This window comes from Rousettus aegyptiacus, unplaced genomic scaffold, assembly GCF_014176215.1.
Source record: "Rousettus aegyptiacus isolate mRouAeg1 unplaced genomic scaffold, mRouAeg1.p scaffold_m13_p_8, whole genome shotgun sequence".
NCBI classification, from domain to species: domain Eukaryota; kingdom Metazoa; phylum Chordata; class Mammalia; order Chiroptera; family Pteropodidae; genus Rousettus; species Rousettus aegyptiacus.
In genome coordinates, this window is record NW_023416311.1 from 30,230,869 (window position 1) to 30,247,267 (window position 16,399).

The 16,399-nt window shown below is 37.4% G+C and overlaps 1 protein-coding gene across 1 annotated transcript in view; it reads right to left on the bottom strand.

Moving 5' to 3' along the window:
• Window positions 1-6,875: 6,875 nt before the first annotated feature.
• The window catches only part of LOC107498118 (cytochrome P450 3A12-like), a 38,329-nt gene continuing 28,805 nt past the window's right edge, over window positions 6,876-16,399 (bottom strand). Inside the window, 4 exon segments of the mRNA XM_036226268.1 lie at window positions 6,876-7,308; window positions 8,462-8,624; window positions 11,664-11,890; window positions 14,422-14,582. Of these exon segments, the coding sequence (XP_036082161.1) occupies window positions 7,213-7,308; window positions 8,462-8,624; window positions 11,664-11,890; window positions 14,422-14,582 (647 nt within the window). The 3' untranslated portion in view covers window positions 6,876-7,212.

Below are 16,399 nucleotides of genomic sequence, written 5' to 3' on the forward strand. Positions count from 1 at the left end.
CTGGAGGCATCACTCTGCCTGACTTCAAATTATACTACAAAGCACAATAATCAAAATAGCATGGTATCGGCAGCAAAACAGACACACATATCAGTGGAACAGAATCGAGAGTCTAGAAGAAACCCGTATTTATGTGGGCAAATAATTTTCGACAAAACAAGCCAAAAACATACAGTGGAGAAAGGAAAGCCTCTTCAATAAATGGTGCTGGGAAAATTGGAAGGCCACCTGCAAAAGAATGAAACTGGACTGTCGTCTATCACCACGCACCAAAATTAACTCTACATGGATTACGGACCTGAATATAAGACCTGAAACAATAAAATGCATAGAAGAAAACATTGAAATTAAACTCAAGGACCTGGACTTAAAGAGTATTTTATGAATTTGACCTTAAAAGCGAGGGAAGTAAAAGCAAAAATAAATGAATAGGACTACATCAAACTAAGAAGCTTCTGCTCGGCAAAAGAAATCAGCAGCAGCCATCCGAATGGGAAAATATATTTGCAAGCAACACCTCTGATAAGGGCCTAATATCCAAAATATACAAACAACCCATACAACTCAATAACAACAAAAAAGCAAATGATCAAATCAAAAAATTGGCAGAGGACCTGAACAGACATTTCTCCCTAGAGGACATACAAATGGCCAACAAATATTTGAAAAGATGCTCAACATCACTAGGTATTAGAGAAATACAAATCAAAACCACAATAAGATACCATCTCACACCTGTTAGAATGGCTATAATCAACAGGTCAAGTAATAACAAATATTGGAGAGGATGTAGAGAAAAGGGAACCCTCATACTCTGCTGGTGGGACTGTAAATTGGTACAGCCACAATGGAAAACAGTATGGAGGTTCCTCCAACACTAAGACTTGATCTACCATATGATCCCGCAATCCCTCTACTCAATATTTACCCCAAAGACTTGAAAACTCATACCATAAAGATATTTGCATACTGACGTTCATAGCAGCATTATTCACACTGGCCAGGACATGGAAGCAACCGAAGTGTCCTGTGATAGATGATTGGCTAAAGAAGCTGTGGTACGTATATAAAATGGAGTATTACTCAGCCATAAGAAGAGATGAAATACTGCCATTTGTGACAATATGCATAGATCTTGAGATAATCATACTAAGTGAAATAAACCAGACAGAAAAAATTGAAAATCACATGATATCACTTATATATGGGATATAAATCTAAAAGCAACAGATGAACAGGACAAACAAACAGAGACTCAAGGACATGGACAATGGACTATTGGTTACCAGTGGGTATGGGATGGGGGAAGACAGGAGAGGTGGACTTGGTTAAGGGGGTCAAATATAGAGGGGTGAGGGAGGGTGAAATGGGTAAATGGAATCAAATATACGGTGGCTGAAGGAAACTGGACTTTGGGTGGTAATCACACAATAGAATATATAGATGTCAAATTATAATGTACACCTGAAAATTATATAATTGTATTAACCAATGTCACCCCAATGAACTTAATAAAAAAAATTTAAAAAAAAAAGACAAAGAGAGACTCTCACAAGCATCAAGAGAAAAGCAATTAGTTACCAACGAAGAAACTCCTATAAGACTCTCAGCTGATTTCTCAACAGAAACTTTGCAGGCCAGAAGCTATTAGCAGGAAATATTCAAAGTGATGAAAAGCAAGGAGCTATACCAAAGTTACTCTACCCAGCAAAGTTATTTAGAATCGAAGAACAGGTCAAGAGCCTTCCAGACATGAAAAAGCTAAAGGAATTTATCAACACTAAGCCAGTATTACAGTAAATATAGGAAGAACTGTTAAAAAGAATAAAGAAGAAAAAAAAGATTTAAAAAATGTGAACAATAAAATGGCAATAACTACATAACTATCAACAATTACTTCAAGTGAAAAAAGACTAAATGCTCCAATCAAAAGATTCTAATCAAAAGTGAATGGATAAAAAAATAAGACTCTTACAAATGCTGTCTATAGGAGACTCACTTCAGATCAAAAGACACACACAGACTGAAAGTAAAGGAGTAGAAAAAGATGTTTCATGAAAATGGAAACAAACAAAAACCTGGGGTAGTAATACTTATGCAAGACAAAATAGACTTTAAAACAAAGGCTATGACAAAAGACAAAGAAGGATCCAATTATCCTACTTCTGGGTATTTATTCAAAACAAAACAAAACAAAACACTTCTTTAAAATGACATGTGAACCCATATGTTTATTGCAGCATTATTTACAATAGTCAAGATATGGAGACAACCTGGGTGTCCATCAATGGATGAATGGATAAAGAAGAGGTGGTATATATAGACAGTGGAATATTACTTAGCCATAAAAATGAATGAAACTTTGCCATCAGCAACAACATGGATGGACCTGGAGGGTATCTTTCTGAGTAGAGTAAGTCAGACAGAGAAAGACGAATGTCATATGAGTTCACTTACATGTGGAACGTAAAAAACAAAATAAATAAACTAACAAAACAGAAACAAACCCCTAAATACAGAGAACATTTTGATGGTTGCCAGATTGGAGTTAGGTTAAAGGGAAAGGGATTAAGAAGTACAAATTGGTAGTTACAAAATAGTGATGGGGATGTAAAGTACAGCATAAGGAATATAGTCAATAATATTGTAACAACAATGTATGGGTATCAGATAGGTACTAGATTTATTGGTGTGATCACTTTGTAAGTTATAGAAATGTCTAATCACTGTGTTGTACCTGAAACTAATGTAATATTGTATGCTACCTATAATTGAAAAATTTAAAAAAATACTTAAAAGTAAATAATAAAATGCGATAATTTTATTTTTTAAAAATAGTAATATAAACACATTATTCGATGACAGGGAAGTAAACAACAGAAGAAACTAGTAATCTGGTTCAAAGTGTACTCTGGATAGAAAATCAGAGTAGAGATCAGGTAGAGCAAGTCACCACTGATTTTGTTATAAACATTGTAGGACTGCCTGAGTTTTTAAAACACGTACATCTATTAATTTGATGCTTAAAAAAAGTTTAAATCCTCAGATCAGGTGTCATCTCCTCCCAACTTCCCCTGGGGCCCTTCTCTGGGCTCCCAAAGCACTGGGGTGACCTTCTGCCATATTGAATTGATCTGTTCAAGAGCCTGACACTTATCCACCAAACTGGGGGTATCTTGTGTCTGCCCAGAGTGGGGCTCAGGAAATGTTTGTATATCTTAACAAAAGCCCCTCCAAGAGCCTCCCGCTTACTTCCCAGGCAAGTTTGAGATGAACATCCTGATGAGAGCAGTTGTTGGAAAATCCCTAAATAGCATAAGGACGAATGGTGCTGGTGAAAGTCCATGTGCTGGTTCCAATTTCTGTTTCACAAACAGCCATGGGACAGTTTTACCGAAGAGCTACTATGTGTTCAGCAGTGTGCTAGGCCTTGATAGAACATAAGTGGAATCAACTTAGCCTTAAAGCCGCCCCTGCCCTTTGGGGGCCTCCTGGACCCCACCCTAGCAGTGGAACTCATGAGATTGCTTGGCAACATCACTGCATATGGTTAAGGCCACAGATCTGGAGAGCTCTGCCTTTTCTAGCTCTCTTGCCTTAGGCAAGTCATTAACTTCTCTGTGCCTCAGTTTCCTCAGAGGGCTGTTAAGATGATTAAGTGAGGCACCTGTAAAATTAAAGTCTTGGATTGACTGCTGAGACTCCTTTCATTTCATCTTTGTTCATCAATCAACTGTATTAAGTATCAGCTATAGAAATGAGGGATGTAGCACTTTTGAAAATTCATACTGATGCCCAAAGAAAATGCAGCCTTTTAACTTTACATAAATGTGATCATCAATCCCCATGAGACCCTATCTGGGGTAGGATTGGAAAGGGGAATTTTTTGATTATCATAAACAACGTTGTGGTCTCATTTGTGTAACTGAGTTTCTCTGAGTGTAGACTTTCTGACTCCCTTTTCTCCCTGCTCCTCCCAGGATGAGATAAGGGTATTTGGGCGTATAAACTATGGAAATGGGAAAATGGGCCTCAGACCCTCACTCTGCCCTGGCCATTTGTAAGGCATATCTGTTTCTTGCTCTGGTTCTGCAAAGGATCCTCGAGGGTCTGCAGCTGCTTTTGTGGCTCTATCAGGCCTGAGGGCCGCTCCTTTAACCTGGGCCCTTCCTCCACCCAGCCTTGATGAGAGTGCATGTTCACCACTGTGTGAGATGGGTCCCCTTAGCCTTCCTCTGACAGCCACGTGCAGGCCCATGGGCTCTCCTCAAATCCTGTTATAGGCTGAATTGTGTACACTGCTCCAAAATTTGTATGTTGAAGTCCATACCTCAAGCACCTCAGAATGGGACTATAGTTAGAGACAGGACCTCTAAAGAGCAAATTAAGTTTAAATGAGGACATATGGGTGGGTTTCAAGTTAGTATGACTGGTGTCCTATAAGAAGATTGAGACACAGACAGGCACAGAGGGAAGACTATGTGAAGATGGAGAAGAGATGGCTATCTTAGCCAAGTAGAGAGGCCTCAGAAGAAACCATTATTCAATAAACAGACTAACTGATTAATTGTTAGTACCAGTTCTTAAGAGAGAACATGAAGGGTCATGGGACACAATAATGTAAGCCACTTGCAAGTCCCTGGAATTGGGAGGGTCAAGCTTTGGGTAAATATGGCCAGAGCCATAGAGCCATTGATGCTATCTATGCAGCTGACTTTAAGCACAGTGCCTACTTCTGGCACTTATTTTGAAGTCAGTTCAAAATAAGTCAATTCACCAAAACCATAAAACATGAAGATCTTGGATATTCCATCACTGTCATCTCTCTGCCAGAGGCAGAGACATAAGTCCACAAAAATAGAGAAAATGGTAAACGGTGTTTAAGGAAAAACTCTCTAATGCACCAATGTGCCCATTAAATGGGAGTTGCAGACAGGGCCAAAAAAGGACAAAGCAGGGCATGAGGCAGATGTCAGGGCAGGACGTAAGTCCAGAAAAAAAACTGGTAAACTGTGTTTCCAGGAAAACCCACTTCTTCATATCATAGTGCCGCATCACAGAAGTTGGGGATGGGGAAGAACTGAGACCATAGAAAGTATTTTCAGTCTTCCAGTGACTGAATGATTCAGCAATTTGGCTCTTTCACAAATTGACCTGTGGTAATTGGGGGCTGTTTCCATGATTTCTACAGCTCAGAAATCACTGTTTCTGGAAGTATGAATTTTTGTTTAAAGTATGAATCTTAATGACAATGGCCAGTGCTGTTGCTGATTCACCATGTGCCTGGAATCATTCCATAATCCTCATAATTATCCCATGAGGTAGGTACTATTATCATTCTTGCTTCACAGGTGAGGAATCTGAGGTTCACCAAGTTAAAAAACTAGGTCACCCAGCTTGTAAGTGGCAGAGCTGGTTAATAAATTCAGGAAGAGCCTTCCATCTCAACTACCACACCCTACTGGCAGCAGTAATCTTCACCCTCCCATCAGGACAACTGCTAGACCCTACCCCTTCACAGGTGTGTACACACACTCATGTACAGACACGTACACACATGCACATCTAGATAGCTAGCTAGCTAACTAGCTAGCTATCATCTATCTATATAGAAAACCATGAATTTACGCTGATACATTCAGTTCCAATCTCTGAGTCCATAGGGTTCATTATGGTTTTTCTCCTTTTCTTAATCAGTACTCCTTCCAACAGTGCAAAATCTGGCTTCCTTAGTCTTTAATACATTTACTTATTTACTTACTCTATTTAGATTCTCCACACTGTATTCAGGCTCTGGTTGCTTTTGCTAGGCCATCCCTCAGCATGGACATCCTTCTGACCTTGCTTGGTTTCCCACACTCATGCCAGTCTGCTTCTTCATGTGGACACCCTCCCACTTTACTCAGTCTCTGACTTGAAGTCACTGTAACTCCCTTCTCTGCCCCTGTCCCCTCCTCAGTATGTGTCTGTCACATACTGTGCCCCAGTTATTAGCTTTAGGACTGAATTATCCAGGAAGGAAAGGCAAGGGAAGGGAAGGGAAGGGAAGGGAAGGGAAGGGAAGGGAAGGGAAGGGAAGGGAAGGGAAGGGAAGGGAAGGGAGGGGAAGGGAAGGGAAGGGAAGGGAAGGGAAGGGAAGGGAAGGGAAGGGAAGGGAGGGGAAGGGAAGGGAAGGGAGGGGAGGGGAAGGGAAGAAAAAGTATAGAAGGAGCACTATATGGTATCCATGAGAAGGAAAGGATGGAAAATAAAGGGGAGGGAAGGGGCAGAAAAGGAAAAGAAAGAACCACATGCAGCTCCAGATAACAACTAATATTGACTAATGCTTGCAGCCTTTCTGCCCAATCAATTGACCAATTGACCATCTTTTATTCTATGTTAATTGTGTTAAGACAGTTCGGAGTTGAGAATGACACACGAAGAGATAAAAGAAAACGTGGTTCCTGACTACCAGAAAGGTCAAGAGAAATGAGATGAAACATTAAATCAAAATTAATAATATAATAATAAGTTCCTCGGCTTTTTGTTACAAAAAAATATGTGCTCAAAAAAAGGTAGAATTAAACTATGAATATACTTTCTAAGAAACAGGGAATCACAATGTATTAACTCTCATCTATTTTAATATATCAAATTGGAGTTCTGAAAAAGGCTCCACCCAACCAGCAATTGTAAGAGTCAAAAACTTTTAGTCACTGGCTCTCAGCGATTAGGTTTTATGGATTGCCTCTTACAGTGCAAGAGGGCATCATATAATACTATTGTGAAAAAAATGTTTCTTGACTTGCTCAATATAAAACAAAATATAGAATATTCAAAATAAAACACATAATATAAATGTCACTACTGCAATTACCACAATAATTCTTGTTGTCATTAAAGTTTATTGATAAAATTGTTGAGAAATTTGCATGCTTGATCAGTGCTCAAGAAGAGTAGATGGTGCTGAGTGGGGGGTAAATGGAGATAGTACTATGAGAACCAAATAAGCTAGGTCTGCATATGTGGCACTTATTTAGTCATTTCCTTTATATAACACAATACATAATACTCTGTGTAGACACTGAGAAAGCTAAAGGAATGCACAGACTCCCTGCTCATCCATCAAGTGCAGTAGGTTAAGCCGATCTTCATTTCTGGGTTTTATTCACAAAATAAATTGAAGTCTTGGGTGTTGTGGGATACAGCTTCATTGAAGAACCTTAGGGAAAGTCAGGCACCACTTAGAGTTTCATCTCTCAGCTTAATCTTTAGAACAATGGGTCTTTGTGGTTTAGTAAGTCCTTGAGAATCTATTTCCAGAGGAATCTGCAAATGTTAAATAATCACATGAGAATTGAACAATGAAGCACCATCAAAAAAAAGCAAAGTAAACAAGATACATTAAGGATAATAATACTTTATAAGCATAAAAAAATTAATTTTAGCATATATATTTTTGCTTCTTTATACTGATTCAATAAACTCTGTCAAGACTGAATAGTGAAATCATGCATATATATATATATATATATATATTTTTTTTTTTAACAAAATATCAACACAGCACCTATTCTATTCTAGGCCAGAGGTGAAATCAAGTTAGTTGTTGGTTTAAACTTTAAGCTAAATAGATGAATTTTTAAAATTTCAACCAGATTCTTAGGCATTATGGTAAACAATACGAAAAGTGAACACAGTTAATTTTGTGAAGCTTTGTGCCTATTTTCTAATATCTCCTAGCTCCCGAGTGTAGTGTAAATGGTGAACTTCTGAAAATCTATATAGTGTTTTGACTAATATTTTAGCTCTATTTTCATGCAGTCAATCCAGGGGACTGGAAACCAAATTTAAAGCTTTTCTCAAAGGACTGTGCATCATCATGTTACATTCACTGCACTGATTGTACATGACCTTTATAGTGGGTCTTTATAAAGCTAAAGACTTAGCACTCTAAAAAATTGGATCTTAAAGGTCACAGATGATCAAAAGGAACAAACTGAACAAAAACAGACTCACAGATGCGAAGGACAATTTGGTGACTGTCGGAGGGGAGGAGGGTTGCGGTACTGGAAAAAAGAGGTGAAGGGTTGAAGAAGTACAAATTAGTAGTTAAAAATAGTGACAGGGATGTAGAGGACAGCATAGGGAATATAGTCACTAGTAGTATTGACTATAGTCAATAATGTAATGTATAGTCAATAATGTAATATATGGTCAATAATGTAATGGCTATGTGTAGAGCCAGATGGTTGGTAGAGTAATCGGGAGGATCATTTCATAAACTATTTAAATGTCTAACTAATGGTTGTGGATGACTCCAAATAGATTCTCTGGTCTATAGAATAAAGTACTAAACAATGAATGAGGATGTTTATACACATATATATTTATATATGTATATGAGCATATATATATATATTCCCCAGTTTAAACAATCTCTCAATAAAGTATAATTTATGCAGACCATCAAGTGTCTGACCTGTGTTTCTTTACAAGATTTGAAAGAGAAGTTCTGCGGGACCCTGATGACAGCAAGTTTCATGCTTATAATAGCGAACCTCATACCGATGCAGTTTCGGGGTCCAGCTCCAAAGGGCAGGTATACGTAAGGATTTATGTTGCCCTTGTTCTTCTTACTGAACCTGGTGCCACAACAGCAGATGAAAGCCAGTTAATGAAACATAAACACCACAAGATCTACGTGTTTGGTCTTCTTATTTAGAATCCTCGATCAGTGGTATACCGGATGCTTCCACGGGATAGTCACTGAGATGCTGCTGTGGTTATTTTTCTGTGAGAATTCTAAGCCGCAGATCCATTCCATTCCCCTTTCCCTGAAGGAGCATCTAGTCTCATTGAAGAGATGGGATGAATGCTGTTTAGAGGAAAATGTATCTTTAAACACTAAAATTACATTCAGAGTGCTGAAAGGCTCACACTCTGAAAGGCAAGGAGGAAATGAGACTGATTGAAGGAAAAGTAAGTTCCCGCCTCTACTCAAACAATGATGGTCACATGCTCATGGAGGAAGGAAGCAGGAATAATACCTCCCATTAGTTAAATTATTTTTTCTATTCCTTCCCTTCTCTTTCCTTTCTTTTTCTTGACTTAACTCCATTTTATTCACCTCTCTGCTTCTGTCCCTCTTTCTCCCATAGAATAACATAAATCAAGTGATTTTTATGGGCAGATGATGCCAATCTACTCTACTATAATCACCGATCTCTTTGTCTAATCTTCCACTAGGCTATAAATTCCTTAAAGTTTAGAAATATGTTGCATTCAAATTTGATTCAAATTTGATACATTCAAATTTGAATATATCAAGGAAAACATCTGGAATTGAGGAAAGTGTTAATGTCATTGTAGTTATATATTTTTGAGAGTCTTTATATTTTGAGAACTAGGGAATATTTACAGATGGTGTGCCTTAAAATAAATGGGTATCAGAAGGATGGCAGCAGGTGTGTGAAGATGGGGTAGTGAACATGGGTTGATGGCTGTAAAGCACATGATGGGCACACTAGTCCTGCAAGTATTCCATAGTATTCTATAGAAACATTCCCTGTGTGTGTAGAAAATGCTTGTGTATATGTCAAAACTTCTCTATGTAGCCATTATTTTAACATTTGGATTTCTCACCATCTGACCCAAATCCTCTTATATGGTAAGCACTTACTCTCTCTTTAATGACTGAATGAATCAAACAGAAGTACAAGACTGCCAATACACGTATGAAGAAATCCTCAACATCACTAGTTTTAAGGGAAATGCAAATCAAAGCTACAATGACATACTACCTCACTCCCATTAGAAGGCTACCATTGATAAGACGAAAAATAACAAACGTTGATGAGGAGGTGGGTAAAAGGGTACCCTCGTACACTGTTGCTATGAATATAAACTACTGTAGCCACTATGAAAAACAATACGGGGGGGGGGGCGTTCCTGCAAAAATTAATACATAGTTACCATATGACCCAGCAATCTCTCTTCTGGGTATCTAAACAAAAAGTTTGAAAACAGTTTTTGGTAACTATGTATGTACCCATACATTCACTGCAGCATTATTTACAATAGCTAGAATATTGAAACAACCCAAGTGTCCGTTGATGGATGATTGGATCATGACGGTGTGGTATACATTTGGAACACTACTCGGCCATAAAAAATAGGAATATTGCCTTTGTGACAACATGGATGGATCTTGAGCTTATTATGCTAAGTGAAATAAGGCAGATAGAAAAGGACAAGAATGCTATGTTTTCATTCATATATTAAATATAAAAGAAAAAGCAAAAAATAAAAAGAAACAATACAAGTAAAAAGATAAACTCATAGATACAGACAACAGAATGGTGGAGGAAGGCTGGGGGTAGGGAGGACAAAGAGGGTAAAGGGGGTCAAATACAAGGTGATGGAAAGAGACTAGCCTAATAGAGCATGCAGATGTTATAATATTGTATACCTGAAACTTATATAATATTATTAACCAATGTTACCCCATTACATTTAATTTAAAAAAAAAGTATGATCAATTTAATTAAAAAATGAAAGTATGGTAAAATGTTTATGAAGCTACAGTGGAGGAAACTGCTGAGCTTGGGGTAACCACAGATGTCCCCTGGTCTAGAAAACAGACAACTCTAGCTTCTATTTTCAACAAGTGCTATGTATAGACACTGTGCTAGAACTAAAGACATTATGGCAAATGAGACACAGTCCCTGTCATTAGGGATCTTATAATCAGGATAATGAAAGTCTCGATTCCAGCTAGTGCCTCCAATAGTTCATTCCAGTTTTGTTCAAAAATAGAATAAATGGGAAACATCAGCTCTTTCCAGAATTCAAGTTGTGCCCAAAGCCAGACCTTGTCTCTCAATCACCAGAAGAGCGCATGAAGACCCACCCTGCCCCTTCATAAATGGAGTGTCTTAGATGCATAGAGAATAGATGACTTCACTTTGAATGAGTACCAAATACTGAGAGTAGAAAGGAGCTGCCACAGGACTGCAGCCACAGAGGCACCAAGGAACTTGTGTCTGCCTCCATCCTCAATGAAGCTGCTTAAACCATTAGAGATGAGGACCTTTGAGGTTCTCAGCCTGTACTCTCACAATAATGCTGGAGGAATGGCAGCCAATGTGTAAAATAATAGGATGTGGGAATGTTGGTGGTAAATTCGGAGAGCCAAAGCAAAAGTACAAAATCAAAAACAAAAGCAGTACAGAAGGAAAAGAGCCTATATTCCTAAAGTCAAATAATTGTTAAGTAAATTATGGCATATGCATACAATCATATATATAATGTTTTTATACATATGATGTTGTTTATAGTTTACCATTAAATAAAGTCAAATTAAAATATAAAATTTAATGCCATTCTAAGTTTTAAATCTATATATGCACAGAGAAATGTCAATAATGACATACTTCGCATTATTAATGAGGCCTATCTTAGTATTGGGACTGTGGACAGAAGTTTTCCTTTTTATAGGCCACGTTTGTAAAATTTTGTCAACAAATATCACTCTTGTTAAGAAAGATCAGACTTCGAAAACTAAAAACCTGTACAAATAAATGATTATACAATCATACGTTTGTCGTCTACACTAACAGTCATTAGAATATGCTCCAACCAGCTTGGATCAGGGTAGGTTCCCTTTCGTGGGGGTCTGGTACCTTTCAGGACGGAACTCCTCAGGCTCTGGCCAGTATGCTGAGTCTCTGTGAAGTGCAAAGCTTGGCACCATCACCACTGTCCCTTTGGGAATGAACACCCCATTGACTTCTACGTCCTTTTTACACATCCTTTCAATTCTTCCAGCAATTGGGAATAATCTGAGAGATTCATTCAACACCATGTCAAGATACGCCATCTGTGTCAGGGCATCATAGGTCGGAGGTGCCTGAAAAAAAAAGAAGCAGATTTTAATAAGCTGATATTTGGGATCAACTTTCAACTCAGTCTATGCAGTACTACTGAACTGTTAGGAGCTCCAAAGAATAACTTATTTTAGTAAAGGACCTTAGGATTTATAGACATTTTAATATCCATCATGTCCTTTGACCTGCTTAATGGTACATTGAGATGTGTGGAATCATTATGACTATGGGAGACTGCTGAGACAAATTTCTAAACAGACTCAAAATCTCTTGCAATACCATGTAGTAATTTTCTTTCTCATGTGAACAAATGTGACTCTTATAGGTTATGGCCTTTATTCTTAAGTGAAATATGGCAAAGTCACTGTTTCCTTCAAAAGAAAAGTTACACTTCTGTACAAAGGAAAAAGAATACGTGAAAGCAAAGTTCCTATTTGACATAAAGTTTTATAGTTGAAAAGTCCTGCTTGCTAACTCTGAATTTTCAAATCTAGTTATCTCCATGTAATATATCAGAAAACTAACACTCTCTCTCTCTCTCTCTCTCTCTCTCTCTCTCTCTCTCTCTCTCTTTCTCCATCTATCTCTATATCTATATATAATATAAAGAGTTAGTAAGATATCTATCTATATAAAATTTGGAAATACTATATTATATATAAACTCTAAATAATTTGGAGAGAAACTAGTCTCTTTCTAAACCAAATATGGTAAGACTGGATGCTACCATGGTCCACAATTTCATTCTAGGGAGAGTTTCAAAGAGATGGAACCCTACTCAGCTCCATGCTGTCTGTCTGGAACAGTCTCCAAATTGTCATTTCATGGCTTGACTCTAAGCTATGAAGACCTCAAACAAGCATCTCCATCCCCAGAGCCCAGTCTCTTCACATCGCAATGGATTTTAGTTTCAGCAGAGATCTGAAAACTCTGTGGACAATATGTGGTTATCATTTAGTGTTATATTGAAGAGGCAATATTGAGGAGGTTAAGAGTTTGGCTCAGGATCAAGACACCCTGGTTCTTATATTGGCTTCTTCACCATTAGCTGTATGACTAGTATATGAAAGTTATTTCATCTCTCCATAATTCAGTTTTCTGATATATTACATGGAGATAATTAGATTTGCAAATTCAAAGTTATGTGGCATAGATATTCAGTGCTCACCCAATATCCATGTATCCCACATCTCCAAGCCCACATGAAGTTAGGGGAAACAAGCTTTGCAAATAAACTATGAGCTGAGGTAGCATATGTCAGTTTGCATCCAAAATATTTGCAAATCTAGTGATCAGCACTCTAGCTCTTTATTCTCCCACCAGCATTAAGGCCTCTGTTCCAGAGAGTGCAGCTACAAGAAAGTGGAGACTCTTTAGCCTATATTTCCAAGTAACGATGAGGAGCAGAGACTCCTACTCTCATCTTCTACTAATAATCCATGTAAATATGTGTTAGACATAAACTTTTGATATGTAAAGCCACTCAGAGTTGAGAGCCAATCTGTTATTGAGACATAAACTAGCCTATCCTGACTAATACATAATTATGTGAAAATTAAATTCTTTAAAAATAAAAGATATTTAGAACAGATATATATAGTTAGAAGCAGATGTTAGCTATTGTTATTTTTGTTGTGATTATTTCTATAAAAAGTGCAATACTTTAGGTAGTCTTAGTGACCTTTCTATCTTACTGCAATCAAAAGAATCCCAATGTAGGCAGGCCCTAAACTCTTTACCTTATATCTGAAGGACCTATGACTCAGAAAAGTCATAAGACATTCAAAACCACGGTATAAACTCAAATTTATGTATTCTATTTCCTACCCTATGGTTTTTCTTGTATACAAGGCTTCTCTTGGTCTGCAAAGTTTATCCAAGGTGGTAGATTCCAGTAATGGTGTCAATTCTCCACCCCTTGGTGTATCCATGTCCTTTGCCATCTAACTTTGTGGTGCCTTCCCATTTTGAAACTGGGGTTGGCCGTGTAGTTTTCTTTAAACCAACAGAATGTTGGCTAAGTGTGATGCAGGCAGAGTTCTAAAAGGGAACCTATATGATTGGGTTTCTTGTTTCTGCCCTCTGGCACTACCTGAGAAGAACACACTCAGGCTAGTTTTCTAGAATATGGGAGGTGTGTTGAGAACATGAGGATCTGAGTCAGCCAAGCCAGCTTATCAAAGGCTAGCTTAGATCGGCCAAGAGCCAGACCAAGTTCAGCAAATATCAACACAGATAGCTATCCAGACACTTAAGCAATAAATGCTTATTGTTAATATCCATCTAGGTTTTTTGCTTTTTTCTTGGCATTATAGTGGTAATAATAACTGCTATACCAAGACTAGCATTTTTTTTCAAGATCTTATATATCTGTGAGTAGCATGCATTACCTGTGTTTCTCCCTTTGTTTTTCACTTGTTATAGCCTTCTTAAATAGCATAGTTGAAAGAACTGATGTTTATGCTCTTTGGAAAAATTTTCCTAGCAAGCGGTGAGGAGATATTCTTGCTAAGGATTCTCTTTCTTCCTGCCTCTCCAGGTATCACCCACTCACCTTATTGGGAAATGTTGCATCAATCTCTTCCTGCAGTTTCTGCTGGATGTCAGGGTGAGTGGCCAAAATATACATAAGGAAGGAAAGAGAAGAGCTAGTGGTCTCATAGCCAGCAAAAATAAAGATAATAGATTGGGCCACAATCTCCAGATCAGACATAGCTAAAATGAGAAGAAAGACATTTTAGGTAATGTAGGTCGTTGTACATTATCACTGTTTAAATCATGAGAAATCCAAATGAAACTCCCAAATCCATAAGGGAAAAAATGGAAAGCAATTAGGATCAAACTGGAAGTGGTTTGCACTTTGATGTGTATATTATGGAGCCAGAGAAAGGCAAAAGTTGTCTTAATTCAGCTTTTCTCAAGGTCCGTACTCTTCTTGACATTATGCTCCTGGTTACATCATTCTCACCACTAACACAACTGTGTAATTTCAAAAAATAGCATTTTTTGTTTAATGCACACAGTGTGATCAGTATGTTCTTTGGAGGACCCTAAAAGTACTTTAGCTGCAAGTAGTATTAAGTAGCATTCTCCCCCAGGAAAATTTTAAATTATTCTGGATAAAATACACCTGGAAAATTTTTGAGAAGCTTATGTAAAAAAAAAAAATTAAAGGATCATTCATCTAAACATGTTTGCAGGACCTTAAGAGAACAATATTGGGCTACAGATAGACTCCTGTGACTCAAAGTATGGCCCATGGACCAGCAGCATCACCGGCACCTGGGAGATTATTAGAAACACAGAGGCTCAAATACCACACTAGAACTATTGAAATACAACCTTAACTTTCAAGAAGTGTGGTGATTTGTATATACAATCTAGCTCGAGAAGAATAGATTATACCTTTAAAAGCCATGATGTAATAGAAGATCTGGGGCTCTTGTCTTCAAAATGGGTGATCTTAGATGTGTACAGAAACTACAGATATACACACAAAGCTAGAAAAGTGGTGATTGAGCCTACTCTAATCGGTGGAATTAAAAAAGCTGAAGAATGAATGTGTCAACAGAAGAGCAGTGGCCAGAACAAAATATAGAAAAGTAGGGTTCAGTGAGCAGAATTAGCAGTGCTTATTCAATCATAGCCTGAATGTCATCTTTCTCAGCACATGCACCCTCTCTTTGTTCTACTGTATGCTCAACAAACAGCTCTTGTGATCAAATTGGCCTCCTTTTTATTTTCTCATAAAAAAACTAGCTATGGTTAGGCTCTAATGTATTTGATTGGGACTGGATCAGGACTTTTAGAAATTTAGAGCACTGAAATAAACGTGGTACCTGCCCCAACCTTGTAATTCACAAAAACATTACAAAAGAAATGTCAGAAAGGTTCGATTTTTCAATGATGATTTCTATGATGCTCTTGGAAGTAAATTCGACTAGCAAATTCTCTTCCCCAGTTAACATATACCCCATGACATTTAAAGTTTAGAGCTGTGCTGTCCAATATAGTAACCACTAGCCACATGTGATTATTTAAACTTAAAATTTAATTAAAATTTATACAATTTAAGATTCAATTCTCAGTTGCACTAACTACATGTCAAAATCTCAAAGCTACATGTGTCTAATGATTACTGTACTGAACAATGCAGATACGGAATATTTCCTTCAGCACAGAAGGTTGTATTGGACAATGTAGACAGATAGATGATAGATAATAGATGATTGATAGATAGATAGATAGATAGATAGATAGATGATAGATAGATAGATAGATAGATAGATAGATAGATAGATAGACCTAGATAAAGAAAGATAGAAGAAACAGAGAGAAACAAAGAAGTTGATCTAGACATAGATATATTTATAGTGCTGTGTTGCAGTATTTTCATTTGTGCTCTATTAAATATTCAGAAACTTTGTGAGATGAATGGTAGTTTAAAATTAATCATGATGGAAGTATTTATATCATTAAAATAAACTGTATTACATGGGTTTTTCCTTTTTTCAAGAGAGAATATGTTTACA